Below are 25379 nucleotides of genomic sequence, written 5' to 3'. Positions count from 1 at the left end.
TTTATATTCCACATTAATCCTTTCCCTTTATGGTCTTATTTGTTTCTCCTCAGAAAAGACAAAAAGCTGAGCTATATAAACACCTGTGGGCTGCGGGTTGAGGGATAAATGAGGGGCAGAATGGAAGCAGAAGGAGCTGTTGGTCAGGTAGAAATCTTTCCAGATGGGCTGAAGGAAACACACTTCATGTTTGATGTAGGAAGTGCCACCATGCAGAACGTTTCATGGAAGGATTTAAAGGATCCCATGATTTTCAGTATTCCAAGAATTTTCTTTCACCGAGGGCGATTTAATATGGGTCATCCATACTGAAAGAAAAACAAAAGATAATAAACTTAAGAGTTTAAAAATTGCAAAACTTGGAGTGTTAGTAGTAAAGGTAAATATTCATTAGAGATGAGAAGAGGAGCAGGGAAATGCTTTCAGCTGGAAATCTCAGACAAGAGGCCGGCCTTTAGGAACTTTTGAAGATGAACGAATGTAAGGAAACCCTAGAGGCAGCACTTGTCAGACTTTCATGTGCTTACCATTCAGAGATGGTGTTAAAATGCAGACTCTGATTCAGTAGGTCTGAGTGGAGCCTGAGATTCTGCACCCCTAACAAGCTCTTTAGTGATGCTTATGCCACTGGCCCACAGACCACACTTGGAGAAACTTTTGTGGTGCATACGGTCTTTGTCTCCAGATCTAATGAGTTTGAAGGACAGTGTAGATCGATTTTTAAAATTTATTTTTATTTTATTTTATTTTTTTGAAACGGAGTCTCACTGTGTTGCCCAGTCTGGAGTGCAGTGGCACGGTTTCAGCTCACTGCAACCACGGCCTCCTGGGTTCAAGCGATTCTTCCGCCTCAACTTCCTGAGTAGCTGGGACTACAGGCACATGCCACCACACCCAGCTAATTTTTGTATTTTTAGTAGAGATAGGGTTTCACCATATTGGCCAGGCTAATCTCAAGCTCCTGACCTCATGATCCGCCCGCATTGGACAGGCTAATCTCAAGCTCCTGACCTCATGATCCGCCTGCCTTGGCCTCCCAAAGTGCTGGGAATACAGGCGTGAGCCACCGCGCCCGGCCGTAGATTGATTTTGAGCAGTGGAAAGTCAAGAAATTAGAAGGCATGCTTAAATGGAAAGTAAAATTGGAGAAAATTTAAACTCATGAAGTAGTGGCAGTTATAAACTCCTGATAAATTATATCCTGGGATATAATTTAATGAGATGGTAACACATTTAGTTTAAAGAAATAAGTGACACTTTTTTTGTGTGGAACAACTGTCTTCTTCTTGGAAAGGACAAGGAGAGAATGAAATGTGGTATGTCTTCATGGCACCTTTCAAAGGGAGAACCAGATTCTGAGGTGCTGGTCTCATGATGAACTGTCAGGGTAAACCACAGTTCAGCAGCTGCAAATGTGCTTGTGAAAATAGAGACAAAAAAGTGTTTCTGAAAACAAAATTTCACATATGCCCTCCTCTGAGGTTGGCATCGTATCTTCCTGTGTATCTTGGGTGTAGCTTCTACCCTGCCAGAATTTAGACAGCAGAAACCAAATGAGGTGATAAACAGAGTCAGTTTGCAGAAGAGTCAAAATAACCCAGCAAGAAATGAAACCACAAATGCCCAAGGAATCATTCATTCACCACTCAAAAGCTAATAGAAATGAACACAAACTACTATGAAAATTAGCCCAAGAACTTAAAAAAAAAAAGGCTCACAGTGTTTAGTGTGATAGTATTCATCTTACCTTTGACTTGTTCTAAAAACATACCGAACTTCTTCTACCCCACCCTTCCTCAGTGCAATCACACAATGGTTTCAGTGTGAAAAAAAAAATCTCATTACTGGAAAAGGAGGGTGTCTGGGACTTACCAGTCTAAGCTGGTAATCAAGGGTCTTGAGTTCTAAAAGCATTATGTGTTAAGAGCATGATCCCTGGATCCAGATGAGTATGGATCTCAGCCTTGCCATTTGTTGTGACTTCAGGCTATTTTATTTCTCTGTGCCTGTTCCTTTACCAGTAATGAAGATGTTCATAGACCCTTCTCCCGCAGACTTAAAGGCATATTTCATGATTTAAGACATGTAAACCATTCATAATAATGTACAACATGGAATTAATATTTGATAAAGGCTTATGATTATTGTAACTCTGTCACTTACTCAAACCCTATAGAAAAGTTACTTAATTAGTTCAGCTACAAAAAGAGTTTGAATGTGATATCCACCAAGATCTTATCCAGACCTAAAATTCTGTGATTCTTATGAATTAATACAGCCTTGGTCAATAAATGAGAGCTGGGCAAATAATTCTTCTTTGCTAGGCCTTTCTAGACCATCTGGTGAAGCATTCAAGACTTATGTTGGTGGGGCCAGCTTTCTTTTCCAACTTCCACTCCATAACTCCTCAATAAGCCATGGGCTCAAGAAAGTTCTGCTCACTGGCTCCTGAACATGCTTTCATAGTCTCACTACCATACCGCTGCTTACATCTTTTCCTTCCTACAGACTGGCTTCTTTTCCTGCTTTTCTCCATACACCTAAATCCTATCTATTCTTCAAAAGCAACCTTCTTTATAAGATTTTCTATAAACACCAAGCCAAATGACTTTTTCCTTCTTAAATATAGCACCCATTGGCCATTACCATGCTCTGCCTTGTATTTTTCTGATTTTTTTCTTTCTATATTCCTATCTTAACTCCCCAGCTAGGTAATAATTTTCCTGAAATCAGGGGCCAGGCTTACTCCTCTTGGTGTCTCAAGCAAGCTTAGCAGTTTCCGACACAAGAATGTTCAATAAACAACTATTAATTGACTGATTATAAAAAAATCAGTGAACCATTAAACTTAATATAGCAATTAGCATGATAATTAGCTTGTTGCTAATATTCTTCCAGCCAGTATCTCTTCCTGTGCCTCAAGGACATCTTAAAAAAAAAAAAAAAAAAAAAAAAAATCTAGTTGATCTGCTTCCATCTAGTGGCAATTAAAACAGGTGGTTCCGGTACCCAGAAAACAGCTCTGGGTAGTTTGTGCCAGAAAATACTTTCACTCAGTAGCTGTGAGTTTGAAAGACATCTTCACATCTTGTGGGTTTCCTGCCACAGACAGGGAGACCAGCTCAGAGAAAGAAGCCTTTCCTCATTAGACTCCATTTACACTAGTAAAGAGAAGACAGAGTAATTAAAAAGAATAAAAAGAACCTCCACTGATCGTACATCCTCATCCAGTTACCCCTGCCCCACTTCGCCTTCACAGCCAAACATTTTAAAAGAGATGACTGCTTGTTCTGTCTCTACTTTCTCATCCTCAGTGATGCTCAATGCTTGGCCATCTGACCTCTGTCTTGATGTCTGCACTGCAAATAGTCTCCCCATTGACACCCTTGTTGCATCCAGGGAATACTTACTGGTTCTCCTGGCAATGGTTGAAGCTGTTCCCCTTCCTCTCTTTCCTTGGCATTCATTACCACACACTCCTCCTCCTCTTCCTTCTCCCTGCCTGGCAACCTCTTCTCATTTCTCTTTCCCTTAGCTGACTTATTAGACAATGATGTTCCTCTGGCTCCCATTCTCTCTCACATGTCCTCTTCTATTCTCAGAGCACTCACACCCTCCCTGGATGATCATACCCACTCCTGAGATGGTAGTTACCTCCTGAAATGTGAGGGCCCCAAATCCTCTGCCCCAACATAGCCTCTGTGCTGTGGATAGGTCCAGTGAACCACAGTGAATGAAAAGCAGACACCCAAAGCTCAGTACAAAACCGAACCCATGATCTTTACCTCCAAAACCTCTCATTCTTTTATGTTCCCTTCTCAGAAGTAAACGGTACTACCATCTGCCAGTTTCCAGGTGAGAAAGATGATAATTTGATTCATCTCTCTCCGTTTTAGCCAATTAACAGACACATTCAGTTAATACCACCTCTTCCTATTTCATGAACCCATTCTTACTACTAGTTCCCTAGACAGGCGCCATCAGTTTTAACCTAATAACTTCAAATGCCTCCAAAACAAGTCTCTTCGCCTTCAGGCTCACCTGTCTCCCACACTTGCCATACTGCTCTGCAGGGTGACCTTATAAGATGCTGGAGGCAAGGCTACTCACTGTTTAAACCCCTTTAGTGATATCCCAAAAGACCTCAAGATAAAACCCGTATCACATGGCTTATAAATTACTTTATGATCTGGTTTCTCGTGCCTCATCTTTCCCCACTTTTTCCTTTGCATGCTAAGCAATGACCCATACTAAGTTTGTGGTTGGTAGGATGGTTGCCCAAACCAGCACCCAATCCCTTCAGAAATCATCTCACTTAATTTCTAGCATTTTAAAGGGAGCTCAGTTGTCCAGCTGGGTACTGAATATGTCACCAAAGTCTTCCTTTCATAGTTTATTTTACTTACACTCTCCTTCCTAAGATTGCAGAGCAAGTCACTAAACCCTAGATACTGAGAAATATTTTGCCATCTTCATTTCTGCCAGGTGGGCCATCCGCTTTCACAGTCTGCATCTCCTCCCACTGTGCTATTTCTCCAGTACAAGAAATTTGAGCTTCAAGACCAAACTGAAAAATACTTGCCTCCTTGGGGAAGCTATAGGTAGAATTCATGCTCCCTATCTTTCCCACATTTCCGAAGGGCAATGCCTATTAGAGCAATTGAAAGCAAATATTCAATTGAACAAGCATTTATTCATTTCTCAATAAATGCTTGTTCAATTGAATATTTATTAAATAATATATTTAGAGCCTCACGTTCAGCCAGAACAATAAGAACATACCACAGTGTTTTTAACCCTCAGAAAAAATTCTGAGGTCATCAGAAAAATCTCCCTTTACATAAACTGCCCTTTTCTAATAGGGATTACTTGTTCACTCATTCATTCATTCATGCAGCTCCACTAGCACCAAAAAGCACAGGTCCGAAAGGAAGCTAGTAGATTTATCACTTTATCTGGTCATTTGGATGAGGACTCCAGGTAAATAAACTACTATGGCGTTAATGTGTCTAGCTAGAGCAGGAATCAACTTAAGCAAGTAGAGAAGGAATCAGCAGATGTGGAAACTCCTCCCCACTAATAAAACTTACCTTTTCTTGGATTTCTTGCCTGCAAATAGAAAATAGAGAAATGGCATTAGCAAAAATTAGACACTTTAAAGTTTTTCAAATAAGGGAGAAGGAAGACTCCCACTCTCAAAACTGTCTTTTGAAGTATATTAAGTATTCGTTAGGTGGACTCTATCTGTGTCAAAGGGGATTTGAGGAACTGGCTTAATAAACAGTGGTAGACACTCATCCAGAACAGACATGTTGACGCAGATGCCTCTTGAGGTTCCATTCCATTCTCCGTGCTACTCAAGAAGGCAGAAGTGTAGGCTAAATTGCCTGGTGGTGAGACCCAATATGCCCATTCAAGTGTTTATCCCTTCCCAATCTGCCATCTCATCCTGCCTGCAGATTCTTCCCTTGAGGGACAGCTGCTAATACTGTAAGACTATGTGCCATTACAGCTCATAGCATCATCTCTATGAGAATCCACAAGAGGATTTCACTTTGGTCTTGTTGATAGGAATTGCACAGCCTCATCTGAGTAACTAATGTGTTTTTGTCTTACAAACACAAAGAGTATCACATGCCTCTCCTTTGACTGGCTGCAGGGAAACTCAGAGCTAGATCTGAGACCCTCTCCTACCAAGTATATAGAACTTTGTGACATACATTTTCGTGCCATAACTTCACCCTTGGTTCCAAATGATTTTTGTACCCTAAGTTTAAATTTGGTTTTCTTTTACTTTTTAATTAATTTTAATTTGCTATACTGAACACATTTTGCACTCACATTCTTTTTGAAAAAGGAAGAATATAAGTAAGTAGATAACTTAAAAAGAACTCTTTGAGCAGAAACAATCATTTGGGAGGCAATATATTTCAGTCGCTATAAACTGGCATTCTAGAATCATCTTACTCAGGTACAAGCCCTATTTTGCCACCTGTAGTACAGTGTGTCTTTGAATAGCTACTTTCTTCTCTAAACTACAATTTCTTCATCTGTTAAAGAGGCATAATAATTGTATCATCCTCATTGGATTGATAAAATAAAATATATTCCAAGTATTTAGTTCAGGTGCTAGCACTTAGACAGTGCTCCATTACTGTTTTAATCCTTTAAAGTATTAAAGACTACTATTTGAAATTTTCTTCTAAATTCAGCCTGCTGATGACCAAGTGCACTTGAGCAGGGAGAATCAAATCTGAATTAATTTCAGATTCTGTTTAACTTCACATAATTTTTTTTTTTTTTTAGGGACAATGAACCTAACAGCAATAGATGAGTAAGAATCTGTTCCTACTGAGAGAGTTTCATTTTGAAGAAAAGGGAACTAAGGGGGCATGTGTTCAGTTTCATGCCCAGGTCTAACCCTGTGTGTTGGTTCTGGTGGGAAATTCTTCCAACCGAGGAAAAAAACAGTTCATGAATCTGAAGACCAGTGATTTTAGAAGATGTATCTGGGTTAGAGTCTAATCTCTAACTCTGGGTCCTGCTGATACGGAATTTTCGAGATTTGGCCTAAAACATCATTGCCTTGGTTTCCTCATTTACCAAACAGGGCCAATGGTAGTGAGTAATCAGAGAATGATAATGCCAGGAGCAAAAAATGTGTCTAGATGAGCCCATGCACAAGGACACATGTTTCCAGTGCCCTTCCTTATTCCTTTCCTAAAAGAAAGGAGCGAAAGTCTCGATACCAAGACTACTGGGGCAGGGGACAAAGTGCTAGAGTCAGAAGATTCATTTGAGGACAGAAGAATAGGGGTGAAGACTCTAGTCACTTCATTGGCTTCCATACTCTAAATAGTTACCTGTGTCCTTTTTCTAGTTGTTAGAACCCAAAAAGCCTATAAATTCTCTCTCTCTCTCTCTGTGTGTATGTATACATACACACACACACATAGACACACACACACCCCTAAACACACACATACAGATTTATGACTTTTTACTTTTATCCTTGTAAATGCCATGAACTATATTTTGTCTTAGATTTAGCCTGGGAATGTAGCCACTATTTCTACCTTTGTCTCTGTAGGAAAAATATTCTTCATGTCTTAAAGGACCAACCTACAACCAAAATCGTTGGAAAGCAGAATCATTTGTAAGTTGGTGATAATGGAAGATGTTTTACAAATGAAGACTTTTTTTTTTTTTTTTTTTTGAGACAGGGCCTCACTCTGTTGCCCAGGCTGGATTGCAGTGGTGCTATCATGGCTTATTGCAGCCTTGACCTCCTGGGTTCAAGTGATCCTCCCACCTCAGTCTCCTGGGTAGCTGGGGCTACATGTGCATGCTACCATGCCTGACTAATTTTTTATATTTTTGTAGAGATGTGGTTTTGCCATGTTGCCCGGGCTGGTCTTGAACTCGTGGGCTCAGGTAATCCTTCTGCCTCAGTCTCCAAAAGTGCTGGGATTACAGGTGAGAGCCACAGTGCCTGGCCCACAGATGAAGACTATTTAATGTTACCTTAAAGATACCCTGAACTTCCTACCAAGCCAGCAATCTTTTGGGGCTTCTGTTTTCTTTGTTGGCATAACTGCAACTAGCCTAACTGCCCGTTATCTGTTTCCTGTTTGCCCCACACTGATTCCCACAGCAGTTTTCAAGTTATCGGTTTGAGATCTTGTACAGAAATGACACCAAGGTAAAAAATTTAAAAACAACCCCACTGAGTTTTGTACCCTTGTTTATAAAACAGCGTTAGCCAGCTAACCCTTCACTACATACAAGTGACTTTGATTCTATTCTTTTGATTCTACAAACACTTATTAAAAGATTTTAGAATTCTGAAATAAATAGCTTCCTTATTAAGGTGACTTATAGCCCCAAAGTCCTTAAAATTATTTAGATAATAGCCACCTTATCCCAGGGGGCAGTGTGTAATAACCTACCCTGTTCTCTACCCGTCAGTTCTGCCATCATCACCCAAGGTAGGAAGAAAGACAGGATGATTAAGGTCAGGTTTTGAAGTCTCAGTGGAAAGAATAATCAGTGGTTGGAGAAAACTGTCATTCTTCTTTTGCCTTAATGCAGTACTTGGTACTTATACTTAGTACTGTATAGTACTTAGTACTGTATAATACTATAAGATAGTGAGATTCAATGAACACAGAATTTCTAATAGCAAAGGCAGAGACATTTTAACTGCTCAGTGCTCTCAAATTATACATAGCTAATAAAGTTCTTGCATATCAACAATCCCCACCCCCCCACACAGTTTGTCTTTCTGGATTGCTTAGAAAACTTACCTCACACCCACCATTCTCAAATTTAAATGAAAGATAAGATCAGAGTGGCACACAATTAGGGACTGATAAATAATATTTTTGTAATTGCCAGTGTAAATGGACAGGGGGCAACCTTTACATATCATATTCAGTGAACAGAATACATACTAATTAATTTGATGGAAGGAAAATTAAAATGACAACTGATCCCATAGAAAGGCAACACAGAACAGTTGGTTAGCAATTGTTTTGAGATCATCCCTGAACTTGAAACAGGTATATCTTTTTTTTTTTTTTTTTTTTTGAGATGAAGTCTCACTCTGTTGCCCAGGCTGGAGTGCAATGGCACGGTCTCGGCTCACTGCAACCTCTGCCTCCTGGGTTCAAGCGATTCTTCTGTCTCAGCCTCCTGAGTAGCTGGGATTACAGGTGCCTGCCACCATGCCTGGCTAACTTTTGTATTTTTAGTAGAAACGGGATTTCACCATGTTGGCCAGGCTGGTCTTGAACTGCTGACCTCGTGATCTACCCACCTTGGCCTCCCAAAGTGCTGGGATTACAGGCGTGAGTCACCGCATCTGGCCAAAACAGGTATATCTTAAAAGCTGCCCAATGTCCATGAATGTTACAGCCTTGAATGGTTCTTCCAGGTGAGTTTGGCCAAATGTGGCACCATGCACCCAAGGCCTGCTGCAGGCTGGTGGGTTGCTCACACTTTAAGGCTGAGACACACTCATGCCTTAGGGTAAAGGGAGTGATAATCTGGGCAGCAGATGTTAACTTCTCAAGGCAGTCCCCCTTCTGTTTTCCTGTCCAGTGACGGATGGAGGGAAAGCATATATGGTGCATTTGGTTAGAGCTGTGGCCTTGGTAAATACGTACTTGGGAGAACACATGGCAATTTCTCCCAGGGTTAATGCAATGCCCATGTGACTCTTGAAGAGGTCAGGTATTTGGAAGCAGTGCCTTGGAACCTTAGTAGACATTAGACCCACTTCCTAGTGGAATTGTACCATTGAAATCCAAGGCATGTAGGCTGTTAGAGGACAGAGATTGTGTGTTATCTTTTCAGAATTAATTAAGAGCAGGCCAGGTGTGGTGGCTCACACCTGTAATCCCAGCCCTTTGGGAGACCAAGGCAGGAAGATCACAAGGTCAGGAGATTGAGACCACTCTGGTTAACACAGTGAAACCTCGTCTCTACTAAACATACAAAAAATTAGCCGGGCATGGTGGCAGGCTCCTGTAGTCCCAGCTACTTGGGAGGGTAGGAGAATAGATTGAACCCAGAAGGCGGAGGTTGCAGTGAGCTGAGATTGCACCACTGCACTCTAGCCTGGTGACAGAGTGAGGCTCCATCTCAAAAAAAAAAAAAAAAAAAAAAAGAAAGGATTAAAGAATCAAATAAGAGCAAATAGCAAAGAGCCATTAGAATATTTCACTTACGGCTGGGCACGGTGGCTCACGCCTGTAATCCCAGCACTTTGGGAGGCCAAGGCGGGTGGATCACGAGGTCAGGAGATCAAGACCGTCCTGGCTAACATGGTGAAACCCCGTCTCTACTAAAAGTACAAAAAATTAGCCGGGCATGGTGGCGGGCGCCTGTAGTCCCAGCTACTCGGGAGGCTGAGGCAGGAGAATGGCGTGAACCCGGGAGGCGGAGCTTGCAGTGAGTTGAAATCCAGCCACTGCACTCCAGCCTGGGTGACAGAGCGAGACTCCGTCTCAAAAAAAAAAGAATATTTCACTTACTTGTTATCAGCCTAGCAAGCTGCCTTGAAGATAATAGACATTTTTTAAAGTTTATCAGATGAAAAGCAAAAATCAGCCAACCTGTTTTAATGAAGGTGTGTCCTGGGCTGATTTACATGCCTCCAGGGACTGATGGCTCTAGAATGTAAAGCTTGGCATCCTGCTTCTGTTGAATCTATCACACTTAATTTCCTGTGGGTTTCCTTTTTTTTCTTTTTCACTTTAAAGTTGTATTCTTTTCATATGAAGTTAAAATCACATACCTTTTTTTAATCTCCTTGCCAGCCAAATGATAAATGCCAACCCAGAGAATGCAGTAACCATGACTGCCACTGGAATGAAGAGGGGGTTATAATCACCCTCCTTAATCATTGAGAAACTTCTGTCCAATTCTGAAAGAGAAATCAGTAAGGCACATAGCATGAGACCACCAGCATTATTTCCTTAGTCCATCTCATGATATTTGACTTTTTTCCTCCTTACATCTCCTAGTAGTAGCCCATTTAATGCCATCTGACAGATGAGGAAACTGGCGTGGGAAGGCCTATAATGAGTACAGCATAGGCAAAGACTGGACCAGCCTTGCTAGTCTAATGCCTACAGACTCTCAATGCCCAGATTTGTGGTTCATAGAGTTCCTGGTAATGCACCTAAAAATGTTGGCAAGAATGATCATCATTGTGTTTAGCTCCATGGACTTGTTCAATGATTGGAACTCTGAAACACAGAGAAGAGCTAAAAGCCTAATACAACTTCAGGAAAAACAAAAGCCAGTGATCTGAATTGGATGATTCATCAGTCAAAGGAAATCATGAATGCTTTTACTTTAAAGCAGTTGTACAAAAGTCAGCACTTGTTTTTTACGTGCCAAGGACCTGCACTAATCTCTTTCCAATGCAGTAGCGCTACCACTTTCCTCTACTTCCTTCACGAATAAGTAAAAGGGTATGTTTAGAGATACTCTTGTAAGTGTAAACTAAGTTCATTTGGGAGCCTCTATTTAAAAATACTGATTCTATCCTTAGTTCTTCCCATTACTCTGATGAACCTTTTCAAGGTGCTTTGATCTCCACACCCAAATATATGATGGAGAGAGGGCTCAAGTTCCCAGGAGCTCCAGACAGAGGGTACCTGTTGGCTTGATGAAGATGAGGAGGAAATGAACACTAGCTAGGCCTTAAAGGGAAATGTCTCCGATAGGCCTAATATACAGTCCTCTGCTAAAGGCTTCCTTGCCTCTCTCTGCTCATCCGCTCTATTCCCTGGCCCTGGGCACACAGCTCACGGAGATCAGCATTTCTGACAGCTTCTGCAGATCCTACCATTTAAAGACTTTTGTCATCTATGTAGATAGTCTCAGGAGCAGACATGGGTAGCCATTCTTTCATGTGCTAACTTAACATGCATTTGCTTTAGCACCTATTGCCAGACACTGTGTCAGGTGAAGGGTATACAAAGATGAAGAAGACATGACATATACAGACAGATTTGGGGGATATTAGCTTAGTGATAATTCAGGAGTATCCATTATTTGGGGAAGTAGGTGGTCATTAGTTACCTTTTAGAGGCATTTCAATGGGCTAACAGAGATGTTAGATTGTAGTGGAACAGAAGAATGGATACAAAGTAAATCAATGAGTCCAGATTTTAAGAGTTAAGAAGGCAAGAGGTGAGAATGAAAAAAAGAAATGATTGTCATTAAAGGAGGAGGCAAGACCAACCAAAGATTTTACAGTGACTTAAGTATACAAATTTATTTCTAGGTCGCATATACTTTGCAAAACAAAATGTAAATGTTTATGGATGTCTTTCCTCATATCTGCTCATCCATCAGCTCCATCTTTAAGTCTTCAGTTTTCCAGGACAAACTTACTCACTTTGACATATTGGATTAGGATTTGACCAGATTCCAGACGACTCACAAATGGTTTTCTTCTCCCCAATTAGCTCAGTTCCTTCTGAGCAGCTGAACGTACATGCAGAGGTAAAGCTGAAGCTGGCCAGGGAGTGACTACAGTTCATGATCCCCAAATCTGGTGCTGATAGAGGCTCACACTGAATCACTTCAATGAAAAAAAAAAAAAGAAAAGAAAAAACAGTGTTTCTGAGTAGAGACCCTCCCTTGAGCAAAGGATTTTTAGCCAAAGCTGTGTGACTACATTACTTGTGATATTGCTTCCAGGCTTTATTTTCTTGAGAATGATGGAAGGTGGTAAATGAGAGATGAAGGCAAGGAAGCATTGAAAGCCCGTGGGGAGAGGAGTGGCTACTCCAGGCTGCTGCCCTCGCTAAGGTGACCCTCCACTTCTGCTGGAAGTACCATGCCACATGGCCTGTGCATCAAGGGCTCTTATGGGGTATTCTCAGAGAATCTCCACCTTTTCACCTGTTCTGATAGCTACCCAAGCGTTTTGAAAAACATCCCAATTCACTGAAGCAAGTCCAAGTTCTGTAAAATTCCAGTAGGTGGGTTGGTAGTTTTATGATTTCAATAAGGGATTTTGATAGCACTTCTAAGAATGAAACTACTTAAACTAATGCGTTAGGAACATACTTGTAGAAAATTTAACCAAAACTTCACAAGTTCAGATGACATTGGTTTTCTCCCATATCCAGATAAGGTTGGCAGTTAAAAACAAAGAAAAAAAAAACCTACCATATTTCAAACTTAAAAAGATCAAGAGACTGTGTTTTTGTTTTTCAGTTGTTATTCTCCTAAAAGTTTATGCACGAGGAAAAGTAAAAGGTGATTTTAAGAATAAGCCAAATAAAAAAACCAAGAAAGACCTCCACTACCCTGAGAAGGAAAGTGGTTGGTGTTAAGTAGGACACCACATAAAACAGGTATTATTGAGATGAGAAGAACCAAATTTAACTGAGGTTCAGCAAGACGTTATTTATGCAATGGCAATGAGAAAACTAAAAAACATAATAATAACCATGCTGTATTGCTATAAATCATGTTACATACTGGGCAGTGGCTTCAGGGGTATTTGGTTTTTACTTTTTGTTTGGGAGGTTTTTCAAAAAAATTTAGTAAGAATAAGTCCTTCGAAAAACATCACAGTAGGTTAAACTAAGTTAGGTTAAATTAGACTACTAAGTTTGACTTCTCAGCAAACTTCTACTAAATATTCTGACTGTAAGCCCAGGTCAGGATCAGGATCCAGTCAGGATCACCATGACACAGACTCTAGTCTGAAGTTACTCACCTTGACAGGTTGGTTCTGGAGATGACCAGTTTCCAAATGGTCCACAAGTGGTTTCTTCAATCCCAGTTAAGTTTGTTCCCTCAGAGCAGTTGAAGGCACACTGTGAGCTGAAGCTGAAGTCTCCCAAAGGGTGAGTACAGTCCATGGTACCCAGCTTTGGGGGCTCCAAAGGCTCACACTGAATCACTTCAACAGGGAAAGAAACAGTATGGGGAAGAGTTAAGAGGACCTGATGCCTGGATTTGAATCCTAGCTCTGCCACTTGATAACCATGCGCCTTTAAATAAGGTTACTTGAACCCTCCAACTTCAGTTTCTTCATCTATATAAGAAGAATAATGAAATTGTGTTATCTTTATCAAATTGGTATGGAAACTAAATGTAATTCAATTGGCATAAGTCAGGGACCTTAGAACAAAGCCTGACTCATAAGAAATTCTAATTAAACATTAGCTAGTCTTCATATCATTATCTTCAGCATTATCTGGAGGAAGAATCCTTAAATCCAAATAAGTGTAACTGGGAATGACCAGCTTAGTTGGGAAATAACTATCACATCAGAGCCCCTGAGTCTACTAGAGTATTGGGAGCAAGACATTCAGAGAAAGAGGGAGTCTCCACAATAAGCCTTCTTTGCAAGGAGAGAATATAAGTCTGGGAAGCATTTTGACCTCAATTCTGTCTTCATCTGTTCTAGCTCAGTTCCAGAATTTTAACTCTTTTGATTTTGACAACCCTCTCCAGAAACTCTATCTATTTCCCTGTTCTGATTGGTGGTACGATAGGTAAATTTAAGAGTTGGAAATGAAAGTCTTCACGTTTTAGACCCTGCCATGCCGTTTAGTAAACAGTACAACTTTCATGTCTTATTCCTCATCTGTCAAATTTAAGCCATTATTGTTACCTTGCTCTAGAGACTTCAATGAAGAATGGGCTCAAGGAATCAGAAGAATTTTTGTATTTGGAAACTATATGAGATGAGATTAGGGAGAAAGATGGGAACTAAGAGAAAATGTTACTATCTTTTTTCATTGATTTAATGATTATCTATTGTACATCAAGCATTACTCTGGGGCTTGAAGAGCTTAGATTTCACCCTGTAGGATAAAATGGTAGGTAGAAATTAATGGGTAGATTGTCATGTATGTGTGATATGTTTTAATTGCTTTTAATTGATCAGTCTGCCTGTAGTATGAATAATATATTTGAGGGGAGCTAATTTAAAATGGTGGAACTCATCTAATAAGCTATTGCAAGAATCTAGGAGAAAGATAATGAGGGCAATGGTAGTAGAGTTGACAAGTGGAAGACAAATTAGAAAAACACTAAGTTGTAAAAATTGGTAGAATGTTACCCTGCATAAATGTTAGGGGAGTAAAGAGAGTCTCATACCAGGGTGCCCATGTACATGTTGATTCCATATACTGAGATAACAAATACAGAAAGGAAAGCTGACTGGGAACAAATGGGTTTTTTTTTTGAGACGGAGTATCGCTCTGTGGCCCAGGCTGGAGTGCAGTGGCCAGATCTCAGCTCACTGCAAACTCCGCCTCCTGGGTTTACACCATTCTCCCGCCTCAGCCTCCCGAGTAGCTGGGACTACAGGCGCCCGCCACCTCGCCACCAGCTAGTTTTTTTGTATTCTTTAGTAGAGACGGGGTTTCACCGGGTTAGCTAGGATGGTCTCGATCTCCTGACCTTGTGATCCGCCCGTCTCGGCCTCCCAAAGTGCTGGGATTACAGGCTTGAGCCACCGCGCCCGGCCAACAAACGGTTTTATAGTCTTTCAAACATCCCAAAGGACATCCTTAGCATATTTGAGTTCAGAGCTGGAGATAGGCTTATCGGTCCAAAGATCACATAGATTTGTGAGTCCACAAAAGTCAATAAGTTTGACCAAAGGACACATGTAGATTAGAGTCAGAAGAGCAATATACAAAAGATGAAAGCTGAGAAATTATAATAGTTTATGGTCCTGGATAAGTGCTCATGAAGGATCCCAGGAGAATTGATCACAGGTAGAAAGAGAATGAGGAAAGACTGATATGACAGAAACCAAGACAAAAAAAAGTAAAGTGTTAAAAATGGGTGAAATAGACATACCAATAATCAAAAACCAGTAAAAAGGGCATACCAATAACATAAGGGTTAAAAAATACAGTTCAAAAGTCGGGCGAGGGTAAAGTACTAGGAAGGAGTCATAGCCCAGGGATCAAGTGAAATGAGTTAGATCTGTAGATCTATTTCAGTTGGTTGACATTAAAATTTATTTGGGTTTTAATCCTTTATTCTTTACAAACATTGCTTTTTTTAAAAAATTAAATTGTCTAATTCAATTCAGGCTTGCAAGCAAGTGCCTGATATATACCAGGCATTTTATGAATCCCAAAGATGCAATGATAAATAGGACACTTACTGATCTCAAGAAGCTTTCGGCACCAGAGGAGATGGACAAGTGAACAGATAACTTCAACATAGGTGGGAGAAATGAGGAAGAAATATGCGGAGCTATCAGAACTAAGAAAGCTTCCTAGAAGAAATTGTCTTTGAATTATGTTTTAAAGATGACATGTTTGTTGGCCATGTGCAAAATGAGAGAGAAGGCCACGAACAAAGTCAGTGTGCTATAGAGCACATGTGTTAAGTGTGGAGAACTGCAAGAAGGAAAGGAACTACTAGAAGGAAAAAGCAAGATTAACTTCTGGGTAACTCAGCCTCCTAATGATAAATGGCATAGTTTCTTCCAGACCTTAGAGTTCTAATTAACCTAACAAGCTCATTAGATTGTGAGTTTCTTGAGAGCAGGAATCTACCATGCTAATTCCTTATTATAACCCTGACAGCTTTTATTCCAACACTGTGCTCCTTGTGGCACTCAAAAAGACTTGTTCAGAAGTGAATTGAAACTTCATGCTGACTTACGAAATATTTACGGAAAGGTAACAATATTGTGAAAGCAGAGCTTTCTAATCAAAACTTCCCATTTCTCAGAATGGCTAGTATCATTTTGTTCCAACCAGCTTCCATCATAAGCTATAATGATTCCTGTGACTTTACCTAAGAAAAAGCAAAGAAAGGAAAGAGACTTACCAAACTGACACTGGGGCCCATAGTACCCCACATCACAGTTGCAGGTGTAATTATTGATGATTTCTACACATTCTCCATGGCCACTGCATGACCAGGGCTGGCAAGAAGCTTTAAGGAGGTCAGAAAAAAATATTTTAATGTGATTACATTTTAGTACTCAAAGTCATTTCTTTAGACATAGATAACCTTTTGTCTGAGATGATTTAAATAATCAGGAAAGGTTTATTTGTAAATTCATAGCATAAAAATCATATGCTAAAATTTTTACTTATAAAATACACTAAGCATATAGCCATAGTCATTTATTTGCTTTTGGAATGAAACTATCAATACTAATATTCTTTAACACTTATGAGAAACTTAGTGGCATACCTTGAAACTCTTGAAATTACTTGTTTTTAATGAGTGAAAAGGTCAAATGATGACCTGACCTCAGTCATTTCTGCATGCAATTATTTCTTGGCAATCTCTTTCTTTATAGAAATCACAAAGATTAAAAAGTCCAAATTTGCTAAATCAGTAGAGTCCAATTGACAAGAGACCAAATTAACTATGGTTCACTATTAAAACATTGCTTGGAAAATCCTGGCTATTTTGGAATTGTAAAAGATTTTATAGAAATATTCATACACCAAAGATAGTGCAATTTTTATATAAAATTATATAAGATTAGACCAAGAAGGAAGCATGCAGTACCACACTCTGCTTCACAATGTGAAAACCGAGGTGGTGTGAGCCTGAGTTTCCAACTGACCCCAGCTGTCAGCTTCTCCTCCCCTGCCTTATTATCAAAGGCACTGACTGTCTAATTCTTCCTCTGTACTTCCTATGTACATCTAGCATTTTGATGTCACTTGATTTAGGGGTATAGCTTTTGTGCACAGGGACACATCTTGTACACCAAAAATTCTTAGAAGTGACATGATGCAAGATTATATAGAGGATTAGCTGTATTTTAGAATGAACCGGCAGCTGTTCTCATCCTCCAACCTTTCCATGGGGTAAATCTGATTATTCTCTTCACCGTGGTCCTTCCTGAGTCTGAGGTAGATGGCCGTCTTGTCACTCCCTACCTGTGTAACAGAGGGCTGCCTTTGGTTTGTGGCAGGCGTCATCATTCCATTTGCCCGCATCTTTCTTTCTCTTGATATAGATCTCCACGCAGTCCTCCTTGTTTTTCTTGTTGTTGGGCTCCCCATCTCCCCAGTTCTCTGCTTCTTGAGTGAGAGATTTGTTGGTTCCCACCCACGTCCATATGCCTCCTATCTTCCGGATTCCTATCCAGTAGTAAGAAGGACTGAAAGGCAGAGTCTTCTCCAGATACTCAATTTCTGCCTTGTTTTGTATGGCAACTAAATCTGTGTAATTCTCTCGGCAGAATCTTCTAGCCTTTTGCCAGTTCATGGGATTTTCAGAATAATGGTAAGTCCAGCAGTTGGTTCCATGATGTGCCAGGAAATCTGCAAGACATCAGTGTGACCTATGCAGACTTACATAATGTTACAGCTAAAAAGTACCTAGCACTACTCCAGGCTGAACCAGACACTTAGAGATGAGGAAACAGAGCCTAAGAGTGTGTGTGACCATCTCAGATCACAGAATAGTTGTTTGCAGATTTGAAGTAGAACCTAGGCCTTCTGGCTTGGATATAAAATGTTTTTACCTAAGGTTCTATTTTAAACAAATTTAGTGGCTTTCTAGGTTTATTTTCTTATTAATTTTTTTCTCAAAACTATTTCAGGTGAAATTTAACCAACATATTTTAGACATTCATATTCCTTTTTCTTTGTAGCTGTTAATGATTTACAACTAATTACAGTGTAATATCATATAACTATATAATTTACAGTATACTATTTAAATCCTAGAATAATTTCTTGAAGGTCAACACATGTGTACCTATGGGAGAAGCGTAATAAGGACAGGAAAAACAGTGACATACTTTTAATTAATCTCTTTTATATAAAAAATATTTTATTTTTACCATAGGAAGAACTGCTTCTGGGAAAGCCCAGTATACCACTCAACTCTTAGATACCTAACTGTATAATTTTTAAAAAGAACAATTTACAAAGCCAAATGATATAGGGATTATGAAATTGATTAGATCATGTTCTATACACAGACTGAACTGATGATGTTTAATAAACATATGGACCCATCAAATATGAGGGTTTTAAAGATATCTAATTAAACACATAATTACACAATGACTTCATAATAATATATGGCATTCTAAGCATGGTATGATCTACGTGCATCACTATTTAATACAGTAAAGAAACAGATATAATTGATGGTAAAGAGCATCATAAAATAAACATTTTGAACAGAGTTTTGAATGAGCATTCCACTAGAATGCAAGTTCTAAGAGGGATAAAACGGTCATGTCCACTGCTGTAATCTTAGTGCCTAGCATAAATTTCACATATTGTAGGGACTCAGATAATACCTGTTGTATGAAAAGAGCACTGAGTTTCCATGTGACACAGTGCGGACATGGTATAAGAAATGTGTGAAGGGGAGAGTTAGCATGTTTGCTTGTCTACAGCTGAAAATCCAGGCTAGGGAGTAAGAAGACATTAGTTTACTTAGGAAATGAAAAACCAAGTTCAAAGCTATTGCTGGAGAGTCTTCAAGAATCAGATATAAAATTTGTCACCACAATGGGAGAAGGACCAAAAAATGATAAGGCCCCATCCCTTAATGAGCTCATATTGTAACTGTAGAAGTGACATTAATGTACACTGAACTATGAATAAAATATAGAAAATGAGGTGCTAAATATTTGGTACAGATTGAAAGTGCCTTAACAGAGATTTCTTAATTAACATTATTCCTTTATAATTGAAGGATTTGTGGGGTTATTGGGATATGAACCCTACAGCATGGGCTATTATAGGTTAAAAATAGTGTTCAGGAGTTTCTGGGGAAGAACTAAAGGTAAGAAGAAAAGAGATGTTCATAGAAGGGATAGAACTAACAGCTCTCTGAAATAATTTCCCCTTAGACTATGTATAACCAGTGGATATTTAAGAAAAATGAATATAAGTAAAATAGACTTAGCGATATATAAATATCATAACATACCACAGCAGAGCATTGTCCACCCCCACAACTTGAAGATGTTCCATAAGTCCCTCTGGGTGCTCTGACATTTCCGTGGAAATATCTGCAAATGAAATACAAAATTGTATTTAGATTTATACTCTTAAACCACACATTTACAGCCTTTGAGGTGGTGCTTACAACTTTCTTAATATTCAAAATAAAACACACATGTCTACTAACCCTGTCTGAGGTAACAGGTTTCTCAGATATAGATGAAAAAGTACTTCAAATTTACATCAGAACTGATGCATAGTTTTGTTTTGTTCTGTTTTGTTTTCACGCTTTAGTCTCAAGCTGCTAATCAGTACTGCCCTGAATTTTTTCTGTGGTTCAGTAATTTTTGTACCTGCTTTTCTGCTGAGCTATCAGATAAAACTATTTAATATTTAGTATGTATATTGTTTAAAGTATTGTTGGTGCTTAATTAACTATTGATGCTTATATTTAATGTTATAGCCTTACTCTTGATCATAACGAGTCAATACCTCAAATACCTAAAAAAAATTTAGATAGCTAGATACCAGGAAAGAAAAATATTTCTTTTTTTAATAAAAAGAAATATCTTTTTGAGCAACTGAAATGACAAAGTCACAGATTTCCTGCATACCTTAGAATATACCTAATGTAAATGATGAGTTAATGGGTGCAGCATGCCAGCATGGCACACGTATACATACGTAACAAACCTGCACGTTGTGCACACATACCCTAGAACTTAAAGTATAATTTAAAAAAAATTCTATCTTCTGAAGCACATCACTTCTCAATAAACAGTGTTTATTGCAAAAGATCTGATTTCTTCAAGAGTCTCCCCAGAGACAAAGTCAAGAAGAGGAAATCAGCATATCTGAGAAGAAAGATTTCAGGATCACTTTTTTTGAGGATCTGAGAAAATTTTTAGTATCTATATTTTTTAAAACCAGAATTGAAATGGGGGTGCTTCCTCTCCTTGCCGCCTGCCTCTGAAACCCCAGGAATTTCTATCTGAGCATCTAAAAGTCTTTTAGGCTGAAAGGCTCACCATGGCTTTGCTTGGTCCTTCTCTAGTTCTTCTGCAGCCCATTGAGCCTCTTGACTTAGCACAATGGGTCTCAGGTCCTTGCCCAAGGGGAGTGTGCTGTGATGTAGGGAGACTGCACTGAATGTCAACAGAAAGCCTTGCTTTCTTTCATTTCTCTAACCCAGTCTCACATCCTCCTCCTCCCCTTTTCCCTCCCCTTCCTCCTCTACTTCTCTTTCCTCTTTCCCCACCCCTTTCCTAGACTGGCCTCTATTGCCTCCCACTGAGAAAAAAATGAACTGCTGATCAGAAAAGTAATGTCACTAGATTCTCTCTTCCTTCCCTCCTGTTTTTCTATCCTTCCTTCCATTCTCCTATGCACCTTTCCTTCCCCTCCTCCTCTTCTTTCTTTTTCTCTTTCTCCTCCTCCTTCCCTCGTTGTTGTTGTTCTTTTTCCTCTTCTTTATCCTCCTCCTCCTCTTCTTCTACTTGTTCTTGTTTTTGTTTGGTTCTTGTTCTCCTCTTCCTTCTTCTCTCTCTCTTCCTTCTCCTTCTTTTCCACCACCCTCCTCTATCTTTTTTATAAACGCTAAGCTAACTCTTGGCTACCTGCGGTAAATGGCCCTTGGAAATTGCAAATACTATAAATCAAAACTGCATTTCAGACAAATTTATGATGTTTGCGAATCTTCAGTAGAGCTAAGTGGTGCACTTGACTCATTTTGGTTCCTTCACCTCCGTCTTTCCTTTCTCACCACCTAGTGGAGGTCCATGTTAGTGGCACTTCTTGAAGTTAACCCTTGAAGAGAGCCATGCTCTCTAGCTTTTCACCTTGTAGGTGTGGGAGCCTACAAGTACCTTTAATATTCTTGGACTATAAAATGAGACGGTAATAAGACTGCGTGTGAAATTAGGACCCATATGATGAAGGACAACAAAAAGGAAGACCCACTGATGTGAGTCAATGAGTCAAATGCAAATCAGATTTGCATTTTTAGGAAAATAATTACAGCAACAACAAAAGCTCTGAAGTTCAGCACCCCATATGTATATTATTTAATCTTTATAACAGCTCTCTGCTATAGATATGATTATTATGCCCATTCTAAAGAGTCTCAAAGAGGTTAAGAAACAAATTCAAAAACTAACAGAAGATAAGAAATAACTAAGATCAGAACAGAACTGTAGGAGGTAGAGACACTTAAAACCCTTCAAAAAATCAATGAATCCAAGAGCTGGATTTTGAAAAAATCAACAAAATAGGTGGACCACTAGCTAGACTAATAAGAAAAGAGAGAATAATCAAATAGACACAATAAAAATGATAAAGGTGATATCACCACTGAACCCACAGAAATACAAATTACCATCAGAGATTACTATAAACACCTTTATGCAAATAAACTAGAAAATCTAGAAGAAATGGATAAATTCCTGGACACATACACCCTCCTAAGGCTAAACCAGGAAGAAGTTGAATCCCTGAATAGACCAATAACAAGTTCTGAAATTAAGGCAGTAATTAATAGCCTATCAACTAAAAATGTCCAGGACCAGACGGGTTCACAGCCAAATTCTACCAGAAGTACAAAGAGGAGCTGGTACCATTCCTTCTGAAACTATTCCAATCAATAGAAAAAGAGGGACTCCTCCCTAACTCATTTTATGAGGCCAGCATCATCCTGATACAAAAACCTGGCAGAGACACAACAGAAAAAGAAAATTTCAGGCCAATATCCCTGATGAACATCAATGTGAAAATCCTCAATAAAATACTGGCAAACCAAATCCAGCAGCACATCAAAAAGCTTATTGACCACAATCAAGTCGGCTTCAACCCTGGGATGCAAAGCTGGTTCAACATACACAAATGGATAAACGGAATCCATCACATAAACAGAACCAATGACAAAAACCACATGATTATCGATTATCTCAATAGATGCAGAAAAGGCCTTTGATAAAATTCAACATCCATTCATGCTAAAAACTCTCAATAAACTAGGTATTGATGGGATGTATCTCAAAATAATAAGAGCTATTTATGATAAACCCATGGTAAAAACTGAAAGCATTCCCTTTGAAAACTGGCACAAGACAAGAATGCCCTCTCTCACCACTCCTGTTCAACATAGTATTAGAAGTTCTGGCCAGGGCAATCAGGCAAGAGAAAGAAATAAAGGGTATTTAAATAGAAGAGAGGAAGTCAAATTGTGTCTGTTTGCAGATGACATGATTGTATATTTAGAAAATCCCATCATCTCAGCCCAAAATCTCCTTAAGCTTATAAGCAACTTCAGGAACGTCTCAGGTTACAAAATCAATGTGCAAAAATCACAAGCATTCCTATACAGCAGTAATAGACAAACAGAGAGCCAAATCATGAGTGAACTCCCATTCACAATTGCTACAAAAAGAATAAAATACCTAGGAATACAACTTACCAGGAATGTGAAGGACCTCTTCAAGGAGAACTACAAACCACTGCTCAAGGAAATAAGAGAGGACACAAACAAATGGAAAAACATTCTATGCTCATGGATAGGAAGTCTTAATATTGTGAAAATGGCCATACCGCCCAAAGTAATTTATAGATTCAATGCTGTCCCCATCAAGCTACCATTGACTTTCTTCACAGAAATAGAAAAAACTACTTTAAATTTCACATGGAACCAAAAAAGAGGTTGTATAGCCAAGGGAATCCTAAGCAAAAAGAACAAAGATGGAGGCATAATGCTACCTGTCTTTAAACTATACTACAAGACAAATAACCAAAACAGCATGGTACTGGTACCAAAACAGATATATACACCAATGGAACAGAACAGAGGCATCAGAAATAACACCACACATCTACAACCATCTGATCTTTGACAAGCCTGACAAAAACAAGCAATGGGGAAAGGATTCCGTATTTAATAAATGATGTTGTGAAAACTGGCTAGCCATATTCAGAAAACTGAAACTGGATCCCTTCCTTACACCTTATACAAAAATTAACTCAAGATGGATTAAAGACTTAAACAAAAGACCTAAAACCATAAAAACCCTAGAAGAAAACCTAGGCAATACCATTCAGGACATAGATATGGGCAAAGACTTCATAACTAAAACACCAAAAGCAACGGCAACAAAAGTCAAAATTGACAAAAGGGATCTAATTAAACTAAAGAGCTCTACACAGAAGAGAGAGAGAAAAAAAAAAGCTATCATCAGAGTGAACAGGCAACCTACAGAATGGGAGAAAATTTTTGCAATCTATCCATCTGACAAAGGGCTAATATCCAAAATCTACAAGGAACTTAAACAAATTTACAAGAAAAAACAACCCCATTGAAAAGTGAGCAAAGGATATGAACAGATACTTCTCTAAAGAAGACATTTATGTGGTCAACAAACATATGAAAAAATGCTCATCATCACTGGTCATTAGAGTAATGCAAATCAAAACCACAATGAGATGCCATCTCATGCCAGTTAGAATGGCGATTATTAAAAAGTCAGGAAACAACAGATGTTGGAGAGGATGTGGAGAAATAGGAACAGTTTTTACAGTGTTGGTGGGAGTGTAAATTAGTTCAATCATTGTGGAAGACAGTGTGGTGATTTCTCAAGGATCTATAACCGGAAATACCATTTGACCCAGCAATCCTATTACTGGGTGTAGACTCAAAGGATTATAAATCATTCTACTATAAAGACACATGCACACATATGTTTATTGAGGCACTATTCACAACAGCAAAGACTTGGAACCAACCCAAATGCCCATCAATGATAAACTGGATAAAGACAATGTGGCACATATACATCATGGAATACTATGCAGCCATAAAAAAGGATGAGTTCATGTCCTTTGCAGTGACATGGATGAAGTTGGAAACCGTCATTCTCAGCAAACTAACACTGGAACAGAAAACCAAACATTGCCCATTCTCACTCATAAGTGGGAGTTGAACAATGAGAACACATGGACACAGGGAGGGGAACATCACACACTGGGGCATGTCAGGGGATGGGGGGCAAGGCTAGGAACAACATTAGGAGAGATACCTAATGTAGATGACAGGTTGGTGAGTGCAGCAAACCACTGTGGCACATGCATACCTATGTAACAAACCTGCACGTTCTGCACATGTATCCCAGAAGTTAAAGTATAATTAAAAAAAAATAAAAAATAAAAAGAAAGTTGCCTTAGTCACATCACTAGTAAGAGACATGGTTGGGAATTTGAACAGAGGCCAGTCAGTTCCAAATCCCCTGCTCTTGATCATTAAGCTGAACTTATGGCAGGAACTTGGAAGACATGGTAAAATGGGGACAAATGTGGAGCCAGGGAGAGTTGTGAAAGTGCCCAATGCTCCTACTATACCCTGAAAGAAATATCTAGATTTGCTTTTTTCTAAGTCCTCTCCTCTAATTCTCTCAATCTCTCTCTCTCTTTCTCTAAGAGATGGGAATGCTGCTTTGTCACTCAGACTAAAGTGCAGTGGTGGGATCATAGCTTATTGCACTCAAGTAATTCTGGGGTCTAGTGCCTCTTCTCCCTCAGCCTTCCATGTAACTAGGACTATAGGTGCATGCCCCAACCCTCGACTAATTTTTTTATTTTTATTTTTTTGTAGAGACAGGATCTCACTGTGATGCTCAGGCTGTAATTCTCTCTTGAAGCTTGTCCAATCAGGCTTTCAGCCACACCAATTCCCTGAGACTGCTCTCACCAAGGTCCTACACTTCACTAACACCAACAGTCTATTCTCCATCCTCATCTTACTTCACCAGGGAGCCCCTGGTTTTTCTTCTACTTCACTGGGTGTTTCTTCTGTATCATGTTGATTCTCCCTCATCTCCCCAACCTCCAAACCCTTGGAGTACTCCAGAGATCACCGCTTTGCTCTTCTGTGTCTAACCTCACTAACCTGGTGATCCA

At 39.4% G+C, this 25379-nt stretch overlaps 1 protein-coding gene across 1 annotated transcript; it reads right to left on the bottom strand.

Moving 5' to 3' along the window:
• Positions 1-20606, bottom strand: SELL (selectin L). Its single transcript, XM_007989572.3, has 9 exons — positions 20471-20606; positions 19429-19510; positions 17412-17798; positions 16339-16446; positions 13250-13435; positions 11915-12100; positions 10301-10429; positions 5091-5109; positions 1-308 (listed from the first exon to the last, which is right to left on the bottom strand). Exons 1-9 carry the CDS (start codon positions 20510-20512, stop codon positions 290-292), a joined length of 1158 nt encoding a protein of 385 aa, XP_007987763.2. The 5' UTR covers positions 20513-20606; the 3' UTR covers positions 1-289.
• Between the last annotated feature and the right edge of the window lie 4773 nt (positions 20607-25379).

The sequence above is a fragment of the Chlorocebus sabaeus genome, chromosome 25 (genome assembly GCF_047675955.1).
Source record: "Chlorocebus sabaeus isolate Y175 chromosome 25, mChlSab1.0.hap1, whole genome shotgun sequence".
Classification (NCBI taxonomy): Eukaryota; Metazoa; Chordata; class Mammalia; order Primates; family Cercopithecidae; genus Chlorocebus; species Chlorocebus sabaeus.
The sequence above is the reverse complement of the archived record's forward strand: the minus strand, read 5'-3'. Positions and strand labels throughout refer to the sequence as shown.

Excerpts from the sequence above, each read along its gene's own strand:
- SELL (XM_007989572.3), bottom strand. The coding sequence starts at position 20,512 with ATGGGCTGCAGAAGAACTAGAGAAGGACCAAGCAAAGCCATG. Across the intron at positions 16,447-17,411 it reads GGCAGCCCTCTGTTACACAG|CTTCTTGCCAGCCCTGGTCA; the intron begins GTAGGGAGTGAC and ends ACCTCCTTAAAG. Across the intron at positions 13,436-16,338 it reads TGGGCCCCAGTGTCAGTTTG|TGATTCAGTGTGAGCCTTTG; the intron begins GTAAGTCTCTTT and ends TCCCTGTTGAAG.